The 17216-nt window shown below is 45.3% G+C and overlaps 1 protein-coding gene across 1 annotated transcript in view; it reads right to left on the bottom strand.

The window, feature by feature from the left end:
- The window catches only part of POLR2B (RNA polymerase II subunit B), a 106826-nt gene that overhangs the window by 74542 nt on the left and 15068 nt on the right, over positions 1-17216 (bottom strand). The window contains exons 7-11 of the mRNA XM_088446494.1: positions 12399-12563; positions 11261-11457; positions 10551-10670; positions 10258-10444; positions 2008-2151 (exon numbers count right to left, since the gene is read on the bottom strand). Of these exons, the coding sequence (XP_088302620.1) occupies positions 2008-2151; positions 10258-10444; positions 10551-10670; positions 11261-11457; positions 12399-12563 (813 nt within the window). The remainder of the gene's footprint in view (positions 1-2007; positions 2152-10257; positions 10445-10550; positions 10671-11260; positions 11458-12398; positions 12564-17216) is intronic.

The following is a 17216-nucleotide window of genomic DNA, read 5'->3' as shown; positions in this document are numbered from 1 at the left end:
TGCCCTCAAAGGTGTGATGACATGTCACTGCTCCCCATCCACGAAAACTGACGCCCGTGTAGAGAAGCACCCAATTTGGAATCCAGAATGGACGCTCTTTGTTTAGATGGTCCTTTCTCAACCACCATAGGAGGGAGTGACGAACCTCTGGAGTGAGAAAGATCCTCTGGGACCTTATTAGATGATGCTGTCCGTTCCACCTGGAGAGAATCAATATCTGCAGAGGCCTGGAATGGAACGGAGCATATCCAACCATTTCGAAGGTGGACACCATTGATCGCAAGACCTTCATTGCTAACAGAATGGATACGCTTTGCTTGTTTAGCAGCTTGCGTATTCGCAATGAAAAGGCCACAATCTTGTCCTCTGGCAGAAACACCCTTTGCCTAAGAATCCAGAAATGCTCCCAGATGTACCATCTGTATTGTTGGAGAAAGTGATGATTTCTTCCAATTGATTATACAGCCGTGCCTTTATAAGCAGGCTATGGTCAGTTGGAGATGGTTTTGTAAAAACCACCGGAGTCTGCACCAATATCAGAAGGTCGTCCATATATGGCAGAATTCTGATTCCCTGATGCCTGAGATAGGCCATCACCCGGGGAGCCATAGATAAGCCAAAGGGTAGAGCCTGAAATTGGTAATGTGGCTGAAGGACAGCAAACCGTAAAAATTGCTGGTGGGATGGTATAATAGGAACATACAGATATGCATCCTGAATGTCCAGGAAAATCCCTATGGACCCCGAAGAAGAAACATCGCCATAATAGCGCTCTGTCTTGAAGGGCTTCAGTTTGTCTGTCATTGTCTCAAAGCGGACCCACTGAATACAGTGGATGCAGACAGGCAGTAGAAATAAACAGTTCATTGAGCAACTGCACATCAGACACTAAAGCAATAAAATGGTGGATACCTAGCCTTCATGCACAGACTATCACCCACAGAGGAGAGGAGCTGAAGGGATAAGAGACACAGTAACTCTAAGCCGGCAGAGGCAGACGCTGTGGAATAGCAGTGTCTCCTCACTTCCCAGGCAGCCACAATGTAAGGGGGAGACCAGCGCCGACAGGCTCCGCCCCCTGCTCTATGTTCTCCGTTTCTCCCCCCCCCCCCCCTTGTAAGGAAAGCACTTGGAATGCAGCACTGCGGGCTGCCTGTGGCTAGGCGCGCCTCACGTAGGGTCCCCCCCCCTGCAAAGCCCAGCAAGATGGCGCCTGCCATCCGAGACTTCGGACATCCAGCACCCTCTAGAAGAGTGAGGGCGCGCTTAGTTCCCAAGCCCAGGAGGTCTCTGAAGAAACGGTAGTGCTAATGGGAGTGCCACCGGTCAGCACACCCCTCCCCAGCTGCTGCACTCACACTGAAGCCGGCTAGAAAAAGAAAAAAAAAAAAAATTACAAAATACGAAAGCTACAAAATCATGTCGTACTCTTCAGGCACTTAAATCACACTGGCATGATGGGGTTGCAGAGGGGTGGAGCTTAGGTTTAATTTAGCTTAAGTGCCAGCTCCTGCAGTCCCATCTACAACGCCATGATCCAGTGTCCCCCAGCAATGAAGAAAGAGAAATTCATAATTAATCTAAGCAGATGTTAAACAAAAAGGGTTACCAATATACTGCATGGGCAAGTTAGTAGTGCCCAGTGTAAGGCAGTCATCACTGAGGTTGCTCCAAGAGGATGCACCTGCTCTAGTGAAGCCCGTAGCTGTGGAGTCGTAAGCAGACCCCAGGACACCCCACCCATCCCCAGGAGCTGACTGCTGCTTTCCTTGTCCTCTGTGAGTGCCAAAAAGGCTGCACCTGAAGGCACTGGATGGCAACAGAGTTAATTCCAGAGATCAGAGCTTCCCCTGCCTGGTACGCCAGGATAGGGATATAGAAAGGGAGTAACAGCCAATATCCTATATACCCAAGGACGCAGTGTGCCCAACTAGGACAATAGAAAAGTTTTTTTTAATGAAGATTTCTACAGCCTATAGTTTTTTTAAACAGATCCATATTTCTTACCTCAGGAGTTTCAGCAGGACACACCATTCCCCACAGTGTGTTATGCAGCTGCCTGGGTTTGGCAAGTTTACCATCTCTGCCAATAGGTGAATTCAGTCTCCTTAGATGTGAAAGTGTTGATGCAAACGTCAGCCGATTCAACACCTACAAAACAAATCACATATTAACTATAATATATTATTATATTCCATATTTCCTGTGAGAAGTAGTCCCTTCATTATTATGGTAAGCAAGAAAGGAAGATCATACTGCAGCATGGTATACTACTGTATTTTTACATAAGGTATATAACCAATTACATGTAAATGATAAACAGCAAATGTATGTTTTATCATTATATTTTACTTTGTGCCACAGTGCCTTACAAAGTACATAAACAGTATGAACTAAACAGGAAAAAAAAATGAACAGTACAAAACATTCCAGAACATGGACATGGTTTATATACATCGCTGCAGCAGTCATAATAGCCAAATCCCAAGATTTTGTACCATTGTTGGCAGCGGGAAGGAGAGGATTGTACTTTAGGGAAAAAAAGCACATGAGGGAAGAGGTTCCTACTCGTGAGAGCTTAACAGTGTAAAGGGGAGTAGCAGACTGGGGTAACGCGGAGGGGACAAGACAGTGAGCAAGGAGCAGTGGGGGTTAGAATGAGAGCTAGATGGCTTTGATAAAAAAGTGGACTTTGAGAGTCCAGTTGAAATTTTGTAGAGGTAGAGAGTCAGATAGCGAGGGAGAGAATTCCAGTAGTAGGAAACATGAAAAAATTCTGGAGGTGGGAGTGGAAGAAAGTAATAAGTTGGGAGGAGAGGCAGTGTTCATTTGTGGAATTAAGTGGGCAGGCAGGACTGTGAAGGGAGAGAAGGTCAGCAATGCAAATAGGAAAGAGGAGTTTGAATTGGGTTCTGAAGGGAAATGGGAGCCAGTGAAGGGCTTGTAGGAGATGGGAGGCAGACGTAGTACACTACATAAACAAAAGTCATTGGACACTGATGTCAACAAAATCTTGTTGATTTATTTGCTGTTAGTACTTTGTAGGTCCACCACGTGCAGTGATTACACTGTCCACAAGTTCCTGGACAACAGCAGGCGGTATGTTTTACCATTCCACCTTAAGTAAAAGTGACCAACTGTGACACTGAAGGTCAAGATGGCCTAGAATGCAGCAGTCACTCCAATTCGTCCCCGAGGTTCTCAATGGGGTTAAGATCTGGAGTCTGAGCTGGCCAGTCCATCCGGGTTACCGAATTTTCTGTATGCCAGTCCAGTTTCGCCTTGGAAACATGGCAGGTGGCATTGTCGTCCTGATAAAAGGAGACTTGTATCTTACCTGTTACGTCTTTTTCTTCTACTCCATAGGGGGCACAGGGATAACGGAGTTAAGCTTGGACAGGAGAGACTGGTCACCAAATGGTTAAAGCAATTTACCCACTAACCCAGGCTTTTCTCCTCTATATCCCGCTCCCAGGCACTGAACCTCAGTTTAGCCCACGGTAGGAGCGAGGCAGAGGAGGAGAAGAAGGAAAGCCGACATACATACCGAACCAGACCTAGCCTGGAAGTACAGCCAGATCGGTCACCAAGTAAACACCCCTCACAGACAGGTGAGTCAGAAAAAATCTTAACAGGCAAGACATAAGTCTCCTTTTCTTCTTCCTCCACTAGGGGCCCACAGGGACAACTCTGGGACGTCCTAAACCTGTCCCCTATGGGCGGGGACGCTCCTGAGCTTCAGTGAGCACAGAATATCTGATGGCCATAGAGTAAGTCTGGCGAATGATGAAGCGCAACCAACAGGTTAAGTAAGGTCTGCTTAGTAGCCGGCCAGCGCTTCTTCTCGAAAGACAAATAAGAGTCCGATTTACGAAACCCCTTAGTCCCTTTGACATGCAAACTGAGCCCTCACAACATCCAACGAAGCCACAGGGTGAGGTGGATCCGTAGACTGAAACGCAGGAACAACTATTTCCTGATAAATATGAAAACAGGACACTACCTTGGGAAGGTAGCCGAGGTGAGTCCTTAAGACAGCCATGTCAAAACAAGAAATGGAGAGCGACACGAGAGAGTGCTCAAATCAGAGAGACCATCCGAGCCAACACGATGCCCGAAAGAAACACCGTTTTCCATGTGAGCCAACGCGATTCAACTGTCTGTAGTGGTTCAAAAAGGAGCAGACTGGAGAGCTCAGAGTACCAAGCAAACATCCCAGGGATCTAGAGGAGAAAACCGGTGGCTGCACATGAAGAACACCCTGAAAAAAAAAGTCCTCACTTCAGGAAGCAGAGCTATCAGTCTTTGAAAAATGGACAAAGCCGAAACCTGGACCTTCAAGGATGAGAGCCGAAGGCCTAAATCCAGACCCATCTGCAAAAAAGAAAAAACATACAGGAAAGGCAGAAAGACCTAGGGTGAAAACCCCTAGTTGAACACCACGAAAAGTAGGGTACGCCAAACCAGATGATAGACCCGAGCCGAAGACGGTTTCATTGCCTGCAGCATGGTCTTAACAACCCTCCTGGAGAAGCCTTTCGCTCTTAAGATGGATGTCTCAAGAGCCACCCCATCAAAGCGATACGGGCTAGATGCGGATGGAAACATGGGCCCTGAGACAGAAGATCCAGCGCAGTGGAAGATGCAGTCGGGCATCTATGGACAGGCCCAGAAGATCTGAGTATCACACCCTCCGGGGCCAATCCAGAGCCACCAGGATCAGAGTGCCTCCTTCCAGCTTGAACTTGCGAAGGACCAAAGGAATCAATGAGATTGAAGGGAAGACATAAATCAGTGGAAATGTCCAAGGATCCACCAGGAGAGCTCCCAGATTACTGGCGCAGGAGCAGTCTCGGAATCTGGTGATTGTAGCAAGACGCCATCATGTCAGTGTCCGGTAGGCCCCAGCAACGGACTAACAGCTGGAAGACGTCCGGATGCAATGCCCACTCTCAGACATGTACGTCCTGTCGACTTAGGAAGTCCGCTTCCCAATTTTGACCTCCCTGGATGAAGACTGCGGATAGTGCTGGAAGTTGCCGCTCCGCCCAGCAAAGAATTATGCCGTCCTCTTGCAAGGCTCCTTGACTGCAAGTGCTGCCTTGGTGATTTATGTAGGCCACCGCGGTTGCATTGTCCGACTGCATCTTCACTTGGCGTCCCCGCAGGAGGTGCTCTGCCTGACAGAGCCCTGTACACAGCACGAAGCTGCAGAATGTTTATGGAAAGCTGGCTCTCCTGATGCGTCCAACAGCCCTGAAAGGTGAGCTGACAAGTTACAGCCCCCCACCCCCAAAGGCTTGCATCGGTGGTGAGAAGGACCCAGTCCTGGAGCCATAAGGGGCGTCCCTTGTCCAGATGGGAATGCTGGAGCCACCATAGTAGGAAGAGACTAACTTCCTGGTGAAGATTTAGAGTCTGAGCCTTGAGTGAATGGACACTCACCGCAGACTAAGAAAGTTGCGAATTCTGATTTGCAATGACAGGATATTGTCTGGAGGAAGGAAGACAGAGTTCTGAAATCCAACAAGGCTCCCATTTGGAGCATCTCCTGGGATGGAGATAGCGTTGACTCCTTGAATTTTGTAGCGGTTGGTTTATACCGCAAACCGGAGAAAATGTTGGTAACTGGCTCGTATAGGGATATGCAAATAATCATCCTGTATATCCAAAGACGCCATAAAGTCCCCCGGTTCCAAAGCTAAAATGATGGACCGAAGGGACTCCATGTGGAATTTGGGAATGCGGAGAAACTTGTTTAGGTATTTCAAATTGAGAATGAGTCAGAAGGAGCCGTACGGCTTCTAAACCAGAAAGGCGTAAAAGTCTAACCCTCTCTTGGAAGGGGAACAAGAATGACTACCTCTAAGGCCATGAGAGAGCGAATAGACACCTCTAGAGCTTCTGTCTTTTCTGGTTGAGCAGGAAGACAAGTGGGAAAAAAACCTGGACGGTGGACGCTGTTGACAAGTAAGTGCGTAGCCTCAAGACACAACGTCCTTGAGTCAAGCTTCCGTTGTGGTCTGCATCACACCGCAGAAAAGCGAAAAAGCCGGCCTCCCACTCAGTGGTCCCCCGGGAGGAGGACTGTCCCATCATGCGACAGGCCTTTCCCTGCAGACGAAAGGAACCAGATACGAAAGTCCTGGGTCTCGAACTGGTGACAGACAGCAGAAAGGCTGATTTGGAGGCTGCCCACGTATTCATGGTCTTGTCCAGTTCCAGGCCAAATAGGATCTCATCCGAATAAGGAAGAGCTTCTAGAGCCTTCCTTAGTAGATTAATTTCTGGACATGTTGTACGTCACAGAAAATACTACACACCAAACAGCTAGAGAGGTGTAAGCAAACAAGGGTCTTTACTAGTGCAGTGTATAATACAGAATTATAAGAAAGTTAAAGGCAGCAGAGCTGTCAGTATAATAAAACTGTATCCACCGCTGTAAGATGTTCCCCCAGTGACCAGCCCCAGCGACACAGATATGAGGAAAATACAATTACATACACCAAGCACGCAGACTACTCAATGCAGAAAGTGGGCAAAAGCTTAACAAACCAGCTTAAATTAGCAGGAAGGGGCAATGATTCTAATGCAGGTTCTGGGAGAAGGCTACGATACTGTGCTTCTCTCTCCAACACTGAGGCAATGAGCTAAAATGGCCGCTCAACGTTCTGGAGGTGGAGGAGAGAAGGGAGGATCAGCCTGTGGCTAACTGCTGTGAAGAGAAAGCCCCTCCCTCAAGCCTGAGGCGCGCCAAGAGGGAAGTGCCTGCTCCGCCAGCTGGATCAAAATCAGGGATATGACCTCGCTGCATTGTAAGCAGCCCCTGTTCCATAAAAAGTTCCTTGGTGGTCTAGTGGTAAAGCGCGGGACCCCCGGGTGCTTCCACTCCAGCACCGCTGGAGGTTTCCAGCTCCGGCAGCGACAGCCGCTGTATCACGGCTCCTTGCATGCAGGAAACAATCTTACCTTCAATCCGCCGCTGAGCGGCGGCTGCGGCTCCAGCAGAATGGGAGACTATGACCCAGACGCCAATGCTGTGGCCACCGGCGCGGAGCCAAAGTAGGGGCATCCTATAGGACACCTTCCGCTACTCAAAAATAACCAGTACCCAGCTCCTGCCGACACCAAACTTAAAACTAAGGTCCAGTGTGTGGGAGAGGGTTATAAAAGTAGAGGAGCCTGGGCTTGTGGGTAAATTGCTTTAACCATTTGGTGTCTAGTCTCTCCTCTCCAGGTTATACCCAGACAGTGTTCGCAAATACGCGCTATAGCGCGTATTTTACCCGATGTCGGGCACTGTGGACCCACTTTGTTAAAGTTACCGGGTCCCCGGCGGCGCGCTATGCTGTGGCCAATCCCTGACAGCTGGCTGCAGCACAGCACGTCCCCCTGCAGTAACAGACACAACGCTGTCTGTTAGAGCAGCCAATGAGTGTCACTCAGACTCTCATTGGCTGCTGCTGTGGAAAGCCGTGCTGGGATCAAGTGTCTGATCCCAGCACCGGCACAGCATCTGTCCCCGGTGCTGGGACAGTGTGTGTTCCCAGCGCCGGGTACGCCACTGCGGCGGGTACCTGGTGAAGGGACCGCCTGGTCCCTTCCACCAGTGGCGTCGGGAGTAGCTTGGCTCCGGACACAAGCTAAGCGGAGCTCGCTGCCCGGAAGCCAAGTAGCGGCGGTTGTTTGGCACTGGCCGCAAGCCAAACTCTGCTCACAGTCCAGCAGCCAATAGAAGGCAGACGCGACGAGACAATCACTGCATGCCGCGTCATAGCCCCGCCCACTCGCGGAGTCTTGAATTAGACGCGGCTGTGCCGGAAACTTCAGTACCGACGGCGGAAAGGAGGAGAGAAGACCTCCTGAAGAGCAGAGTGGCGCGGCAACAGTTCCGACGGCCGCGCAAGAGGCCAGATAACGGCGTGATCAAGAAGGAAGAAAGGAGAGGCGGCGCTGCTGGCCAGGACGGGCCAGCGGCACAAGTATGCAGCTGAGGACCGAAGAGGACTGCAGGGGTGGGAAGAAAAATAGCTATCGAAGATCCCCCCTGCAGCCTCTTCCACCATGTGGGTAGGCAGCCTTGGGCCACCATTATTTACGCCTCCCTAGACCACCAGGGTTGTCGGGCACTAGGCCCGTGGCATAAATTCAGGCAATAGGCCTGTTGGTATATAGGTGGGCAGAAGGCCCATGCTACATAGGGGGCATTAGGCACAAATGAAGGTATTTACCCCACAAATAGGTGAGTGACCTGGGCATTAGGCCCAGGTCACTAAAGGTCAAAAAGGTGGGGCAATGCATAGGGGGTCAACTACTGGGGACACTGCAGGGGGGGGGGGGGGGGGACTACTACTAGTGGGGGCACTGCAGAGGGGGGGGGGACTACTACTGGGGGCAATGCATAGGCGGACTACTGCTAGTGGCAATGCATAGGGGTCATCTACTGGGGGCAATGCATAGGGGGACAAAAGGGCATTAATGTGCAGCATAATATGTAAAGGCCGGGGATGGCTGTGTGGCATCATTTGTAAGGGGCATTACTGCGTGGCATTAATGTGCGGCCTAATGTTTAAAGATCGGGCATGGCTGTGTGGCATCATTTGTAAGAGGTTAGGGGAGGTCAGAGTTATATAGGGAGCTCTAAAGCATAAATTATGATGGGACCCAGAAACTGTCAGGAAGGACCCCATTTTTTGTTTTTTCAAAGTGGAGGGTCCCTGGGACCCACATATTTTGTCACTCACCGCGATCACTGCCCAGAGTTGTCCCTGTGCCCCCTAGTGGAGGAAGAAGAAAAAAATATTTTGTTTCTGAAGAACTGCAAGTGGCCTCCCTATGAATTGTTCTTGTCGAAACCGCCACATTAGTGGCCATTGCAACTTGTGTGCAATGGTATGCATTTCGCTTGAGCGGAGGTGTCCAATCACTTTTGTCTACATAGTGTACGTTTGGAGTGGAAGATGAGCTGGGCAGCAGAGGACAGATTGGAGTGGAGAGAGGTGGGAGAGACAACAAGGCCAGATACGAGTAGGTTACAGCAATCCTGTCTAGAGATGACCAGTGACTGAATAAGGGTCTTCGTTGCATCCAGGGTAAGACAGGGTCTGATCCTGGAGATATTTCTGAGATGGAAATGGCAGGACTGCAAAAGGTACTTAACGTGAGGTTTGGAAGGAGAGCGAGGAGTCAATAACTCCCAACACAGCACACTTGCGGGCTAGAGGAGATACTGGTACTGTCAATAGATGAAGAAATTGAGGAAGGTGTAGTAAGCTTAGTCTTCGATATGTTAAGTTTACAGATACTTTAATACATTTTCCTTCAAACAAAGAATATATACATCTGTTATTTCCTATTCTGCTCCTATGTAATCCTATGTAGTGCACCTAAAATGGCTGGCTCACCTGGATCATTTGTGGGTAGGATATAAAATCATTGGCACTGATGACCCAAAATGTCTGCATGACCTTTGTATTATCTTCATAGTTTCTCAGTTTATGCAAATGTAAACCTCTGTTTTATGTTCATAGTTTGTTTTTTTATGAAAATGTTACCCTCTGAATTATGTTCATACTACCCTGTAAAATGCCTTGAGTCCTATTGGAGAAAAGCACTACAGAAAATAAAAATGGATTACATGCTCATTGTCTTGCAATAAAATAGAGCATTTACTTCTCTGCCTCAACACCAAATGTACTTGCCTTTTTTTTTACCTCAGATATTTTATTTAGGAAGAGCATTACTATTCATTACTCAAATAGTTAATTATTTTATAGACATAAATACTATAGGTAATTTGGTAGGTTAATTGGCTCCTGACAAAAATGAACCCTAGTGTGTATATGTGGTAGGGAATATAGATTGTAAGCTTTACTGGGGCAGGTACTGATGTTAATGGTCAAATATTTTCTGTAAAGTGCTGCGTTATATGTGTGTTATATAAATGACTTAATAAAAATAATAAATTAAGGAGGTCTTATACATTTCTTTCAGAGTAATTAAAGTGACTGTAAACCTAAATATTGCACCTAGCATATGAGATAATCTATGCATTCAATACACAAACTCTGGAGGCAGTGTAAGCTACCTCTGATGCTCTATCATTTTTAGTCATCTCTACACATCATATGACAGCCCTGATGTCACACACATGACTTGCCATTAGGCCATACCAACAAGCTGCTATACTGAGAAAGAGGAAGTCCCAACACACACTTTTGTCATTTTACCATTTAAACAAATACTGGATAGACTGACCTGAGATACACCAGCTCTAGCTTGATGGGCTTTCTTTTGGTCACCCCAGTTTCCAGTAGCTAAAGAGTATTTTAAGCCATCTGATATTATTCGAGTCTTAATTGCAAGTTCTAAATTAAAATCTTTTCCACGGTCAATAAATTTCTGTGCATATATTCTTACTTCCTTCAATAAGTTTTTAAACATCCTAGGAAAAAAAAAAAAAAAAGTCATATCAAAAAATATTATTTAAAAAAAAGTATATGTACAAAATAAGTGTGGCCATTACACACACAAAATGTAAAAATATGTACCCCCTGAAGAGAAATGCAAGCAGTGGCCCTGCAAGATCCAGTCTTTTGTTTCCATAGTGATCTCTGTCGTCAAGTTCTCTCCTTCCAAGAGCTGCAAGAAGCAGTCTGTGGACCATGTAACTACAGCAAAGAAAGAGGAAACAAAAAGGAAAAAAAAAATAATTGTATACTAATTGCACACTAATGCATTTAGAAACTATAATGATATTTATATAATTAACTGTAAAGGCATTAGTTTTCATTAGTTGTAAAACAGCTTTCCACTTTCAGGTATTCTATATACATGTCCTCTTGCAAGGTTTTCTAAAAATATTTCTGCAAGTACGCCTGTCCATATAGGTATACACACTCATACAAAACAGAGTGAAAATACGAGCCAATGACTAAAAGACATGTGGCAGTTAAAAGCGAAAGTCAAATAGTAAAAATTGCTGAAGAGCATATGTAATGTGAAAATCGGATAACCCTTTCAACTTTATAAAATTATCCAGACCCTGAGAAAATGTGATTTTACCATAATATGCCGAATCTGATTAATAAAAATAATCACTGAGTAACCCTTTTGATAAGAAGATTATAATCACTGTAATAGCACTACAGTTTTACATATAGAGTGGGTGATTTTTATTCATACAATGTGGGGTTTTCCGAGAAGTCAAATATGTTAAAGTATGAATTACTTAAGTAAAGACAAAAACATAGTAACCAACCCCAAAAAGTAAGCTTTTTTGGTCTCGCAGAAGTCACTGACACCAACATGTGGAAGCATTTCTTTTTGCAGAACTTCTTTTGCATATTTTATCCTTTTTTCCTTTGTAACACCAGGTTTTGCACCTCTAGAACCAATAAAGTTCAGAGCAACATTCTGTTCCTGGATGACAAAGGCTTCATCAAGGGAAGGCTTCACCTGGAAACATGAAAACAAGAAAGTCTTAAACCTAAACTAACTTAAATATTACAGAAGCCTCACGTACACAAACTTCCACCCACATAATAACGTTTCTGATCCTATTCGCTTTCCATCTCCCAATCTAGCGTTCCTACTAGGCTGTATCAGCGAGGCGCCATGCCCTGCCAGATTTCAAAAGAGTAGAATGTAGACAAGCTGGTTTTCTTCTTACTCTGTCCCCAATGGAAATGCTAATGCTAATGTAATTGTAAAAGGTGTCGACAATGATGTCAATGTAACATTTGAAATGGCAACTTCGTGATTACTTACCCACAGTGCATGGGAAGTGGTTTCTTTTTTGTACTGGAGAAAATAATTTATTATCCATAGGGTAAGGATGATGTTAGGGTAAGTAGTAAGCAAATAAATGGGATAAGGGGGGGGAGGTGCAGAATGGGCATTTCACATTGTATTCTGTTTTATAGAAGGGGATTGCTCCTACCCAACAATGGTCCACAAACTGTTCCTGCCAAAATATAACTTCAGCTGAAGAGACATTGTGCACCATGCAAAGTTATGGAAGATGTACATCACCACGCCCAACTGCTCGGCCAAAAGCTTTAAGGTGCCCATCCACTAGACTATTAAGTTGAGCGATTGAATGATAACGATATAGAAATAGCAAATCTGTCTAAAAGGACCAGCGATGGTCGTTTAGACATCTATCATCGGGCAAACATGCTGGACAACCTGACGATAACATAGTACAATAATTATTTAATATGGTGGCATACAGTGATTTAGACAAAAAGTCCTATACTACTAAGCCTTGGACAGTGATAGGAAGCCTTCATAATCTATTAATTTAACAGATGCCATTCATGGTATGCTTCAGAGCATTAAACACAATTATAAATATATTTAAAAAAGAAAGAAAAAAAAAAATATATCACATTTACCATTTCCATCATTTCTGGATCTTCAAAGTCATAGATAATATGCTCTAATATATCTCTATCAGACACAAAGCCCAAAGCCCTAAACACAATTATAATGGGCACTTCTTGTTTTATGTAAGGCAATGTAGCAACAATGCGTTGGCCTATGGCACTTTTTTTTGCCCCCTGTGAAAACAGAAAAATGTAAGTATTTCATGTTTAGTATATAACAGAGTAAACAATAAAAGTGACAATGGCTGTAGGTTAAGAGATATTTTAGTCATCATAACATGTCATGATTTTAACATTTGACACCTGTGCATTTTAAGATTTCTTCACACACACACACGGGTCTTTAATGCATAACCTACACCAATAATAGAGAAAATTATATTTGACAGTATAATACATTTTAAAACCTTTAAAAAGGACAATATACATTTTGACCTGTATAATCTTTTACACTATTCACATGTTTGGTGCAAACAGGACAAGTAAACTTTCAGCACTCATCGCTGCAACCTGCTGTGTTTAAATAGACAACTACAGCTGCAATGCACCATTTCTTGATTTTGTGAGTCCATTTAGATTACTTCCATGTTCCAAGAAAGAAAGACATTGGAGGATTCTATATGTAACTGGAACTAGCGTCATCAACAATTACTGTTGTGGATGTACTGGGGGTTTAAAACCCCAGTAATGACATTCAAACAATTTTAAATATTTTTTTTTTCTCCCAAAGTGTAGTAGATTTTGTGTAGAAGTATTGAATGTATGGAAGTAAGCAAACGTGGGGGTGCAGAAGTTACCATTGTGTGCCTTACAATGATGGGATTATGCCTGGGTTTCAGCTAAGGCCATATCTGAGAAGCTTGTATGTTCATGTTGTGTTTGTGTGGGTTTCCTCCCACAAATCTATGGACATACTTGTATGGAAACTGGTTTATGGCCAAATTAATCTTCATGTGTGCACCCACATGGATAGGAACATAAACTGTAAACCCCACTAGGTCAGGGACTGATGTGGATTATTAAACATTCTCTGCATAATCTATAAAAAAAAAAAAAAAAAATGGTTAATATACACACTTGAATATTTATGATTCAAGCATTTCCATTAAAATGTGTTTTTTTTTTTTATTAAATGGGATCTCGGATAAAAATTACCTCCCAACCCACCCATGCTTGTTGCAGATTTAGTGGACTAACAATAGACTTCATGTTGTGCAAGGTTACAGGTCCAGAACAAATTTAAACAAACTTATTTTTGTTTCGACATCACTATGCAATGATTCTATTTTGATTGTAATATTGTAAGCTGTGCTTCGTATACCCATAAATCCATGTGCCAGTTTGTTGCCTAGCAACTGACTTGTGTAATGTGTTTATGCTGAAAAAGATCACAGGTTCTGTTTAATCACTGTTTAAGATGTTAACTTGGTCTTGTGACCGCAGTTTTCAAGAAAGAGCAAAGAACGCACATATTGCCTGGTAATTTCACTCAACGCATGTTTGTGCGCTCTTGTTAAAAGCGCAATTCATTTGGAAAAGGCTTACTCTGGCATTCACACACATTCTTGCTGGTAATACCCACACTAAGTGTTGGTGAAAATGGGGAAACCAGCCAGTAGCCCTTTCACACTGAAAATGAAAATCCCGGGTAATTCACTTTTACCCGGTTATTTTCTAAACAACCTAGGATTTCTACCTGTGTGAAAGGGTCAACCTGGGGCTATATTCCCTTGTTTGTTTTGCAGGGTCGTAGACCTGGGAATTAAGTCCCGGGTTGACCCTTTCACACAGGGAAAAAACCCGGGCTGTTCTGCAAATTACTGGGTAAAAGTGAATTACCCAGGATTTTCATTTTCCTGTGTGGGGTTTCAGACAGAAAATGTCAAAAAATCTGGCACGCAAAATACAGAATTATGGTATAACATACCTTTTGATAATTATTTTTCTTCGAGGTCCATAGAGTGCACAGGAATTACCCTGGGATATATAGTTGGACAGCGTCCATTGCACCAAACAGTAAAGCTTTGGAGCTCCCAGCAAGCACTGGTCCTCCTCCCTAAATACCCCGCCCCCAGCCACGGGCATTCAGTTCGTGACTAAGCCTCGCGGCAAGAGACAGAATGGAGAAGGAAGAAACATATCACAGTCTGGTAACCCCCACCTGTCCACCAGTGTTTGAAACACCTCCAGATGAAGAGCCCATTCTCCGGTGTGTATGTCCTGACGACTTAGGAAGCCCGCTGATATCGCTGCAAGATGACTTTCTGCCCACAGCAGATCTTTGCCACCTCCCTCATAGCTGCTGAACTTTGTGTGCCTCCTTGATGGTTTATATAGGCTACTGCTGTTGCGTTGTCGGACTGAACTTGCACAGGCCTGCCATGAAGAAGGTCCTGCATCAGAAGTGCTATGTGCAATGCCCGAAGCTCCAATACATTTATTGGTAGATGGCTTTCTAGGTCTGTCCACCTTCCCTGGAAGGTGTGCTGACCCATCACCGCTCCCCATCCACGCAGACTTGCATCTGTGGTGATGAGTATACCCATTCCGGGATCCATAATGGACGACCATTGTCTAAGAGAGCCTGTCTCCAGCCACCAGGCAAAGGAGAGGCGAGCCTCTGGGGAAACACGAATAATCTGACGTTTTATCTGTTGATCCTGACCATCCCACTGAGCCAGGATCCACAGCTGTAGGACTCTGGAGTGGAACGGAGCATAAGCCACCAATGTTGAACGTGGCTACCATGGAACCCAGTATCTGCATAGCAAAGTGGACTGATACTACTTGCTTGAACAATAGACTGCACTCGAGACTGTAGCGCCATAACCTTGTCCTCCGGCAGAAAGATCCTCTGTTGCAGAGAGTCCAGCAGTGCCCCCAAGTGCACCATTCCCTGGGTCAGTGACAGGGAAGATTTCTTCCAGTTGATCACCCATCCGTAAGCAAACAAATAGTCATTCGGAGAGGACATTGCAATATCTCCTGAGACTGGGCCAATATCAGGAGGTCATCCAGATACGGCAGTATCCTGACCCCTGTCGTCTGAGACAGGCCGTCATGAATGCCATTATTTTAGTAAACACCAGAGGGGCTGTGGCCAGACCGAAGGGTAAAGCCTGGAACTGAAAATGTTGCTGATCCACTGCAAACCTGAGAAACCTCTGATGGGATTCTGCAATCGGAACATGCAGATATGCATCCTGAATATCCAGCGACACCATGAAGTCTCCTGGTTTCATTGCCAGCATGATTGACCATAGAGTCTCCATCCGAAACTTCGGTACTTTGACAAATCTGTTGAAGGATTTTAGGTAGGTCGGTGCGACCCATTGGGTTTTTGGATCAAAAACAAATCTGAATAGTAACCCCTTCCCTGTTGCGTCACAGGGACTGGGACTATAACTCGTGAGTTCAGGAGAGTCCCCCCAGTTTCCTGGTAGGCCGAAACTCTGGCCGGGTCCCCGGGAAGATTTGTAACCACAAACCTCTGAGGGGGATGCTTTCGAAAAGTTATGACATAGCCATGAGCAACCAGTTCCCGTACCCAGGAATCTGTAGCTGTCTGCTGCCAGGCCTGGGCAAACTAACAGTCGGCCTCCAACCCTGACATCCTCCAGGGGGAGGCCCGCTCCATCGGACAATAGGCTTACAGTCAGGCTTGGGAGCCGGGCGCGTGCCTGACCAAGTCCTTCTGGGTGGCACTCTCCCAGACACTGTCCGGCCGAATGCTGTTTCGTAGTCTTATTTCGCAGACGAAACTGTCTAGAAGTAGATGTGGATGGTAATTCTGCAGACTTTGGTGTGGCCAATGAAATCATAATATCATCTAATCCTGGTCCAAACAACACCTTGCCTAAAAAAGGTAAGGACTCTAGAGCCTTCTTAGACCCTGGGTCTGCCTTCCAGGATCTTAACCATAGGGTTCTCCGTGCTGCCACAGAGTTAGGCGAGACCCTAGACCCCATTATGCCTTCGTCAATACCTGCTTCCCCCAAGTATACAGCTGCCTCCTGTATCTGTTCCAGAAGGAACTTCTGCTCTCTTGTAGGGTTGATTATAGTCTCCGCCAGAGATCTAGTCCAATCTTCCATCGCCTTTGCCACCCAGGCTACAGCCGTAGCTGGTCTGGTGATGGCTCCAGATAACGAGAACATTGTTTTAAAGATAACTATCCAGTTTCTTATCCGTACTTTCCTTCAAGGCAGATGCTGCTGGAATAGGCAATGTATCACTCCTAATCAGAAACATAGAATTTGACCACAGATAAGAACCACTTGGCCCATCTACTCTGCCCCATTTTTAAACATTGTTACCTCAACCCTTACTGATCCTTACTTCTTCTGAAGGATATCCTTAGGTCTATCCCATGCATGTATAAATTGCTCTACTGTCTTAGTCTCTACCACCTCTGATGGGAGGCTATTCCACTTGTCCACTACCCTTTCTGTGAAGTAATTTTTCCTAAAAATTTCCCCTTAACCTACCACCCTCCAGTTCAGAACATGTCCTCTTGTTCTAATACTTCTCTTTCTTTGAAGAATGCCTCCTTCCTTTACCTTGTTAAAACCCTTTAATGTATATTTGAACGTTTCTATCATGTTCCCCCCATCCATTCTCTGCTCCAAACTATACATATTAAGATCTTTTAGTCTTTCCTGGTAGGTTTTGTGGTGCAGACTTTGCACCATTTTAGTTGCCCTTCTTTGTACAGTCTCTAATGTATTAATATCCTTCTGGAGATATGGCCTCCAGAACTGAACACAGTCAGTATTCAAGATGAGGAAGTACCGATGACCTATACAATGGTATTATCACTTCTTTTTT

This window comes from Taudactylus pleione, unplaced genomic scaffold, assembly GCF_031769625.1.
Source record: "Taudactylus pleione unplaced genomic scaffold, aTauple2 ptg000399l, whole genome shotgun sequence".
Lineage (NCBI taxonomy): Eukaryota > Metazoa > Chordata > Amphibia > Anura > Myobatrachidae > Taudactylus > Taudactylus pleione.
Note: the sequence above shows the minus strand (reverse complement) of the source record. Positions and strands in the feature narration are given on the sequence as shown.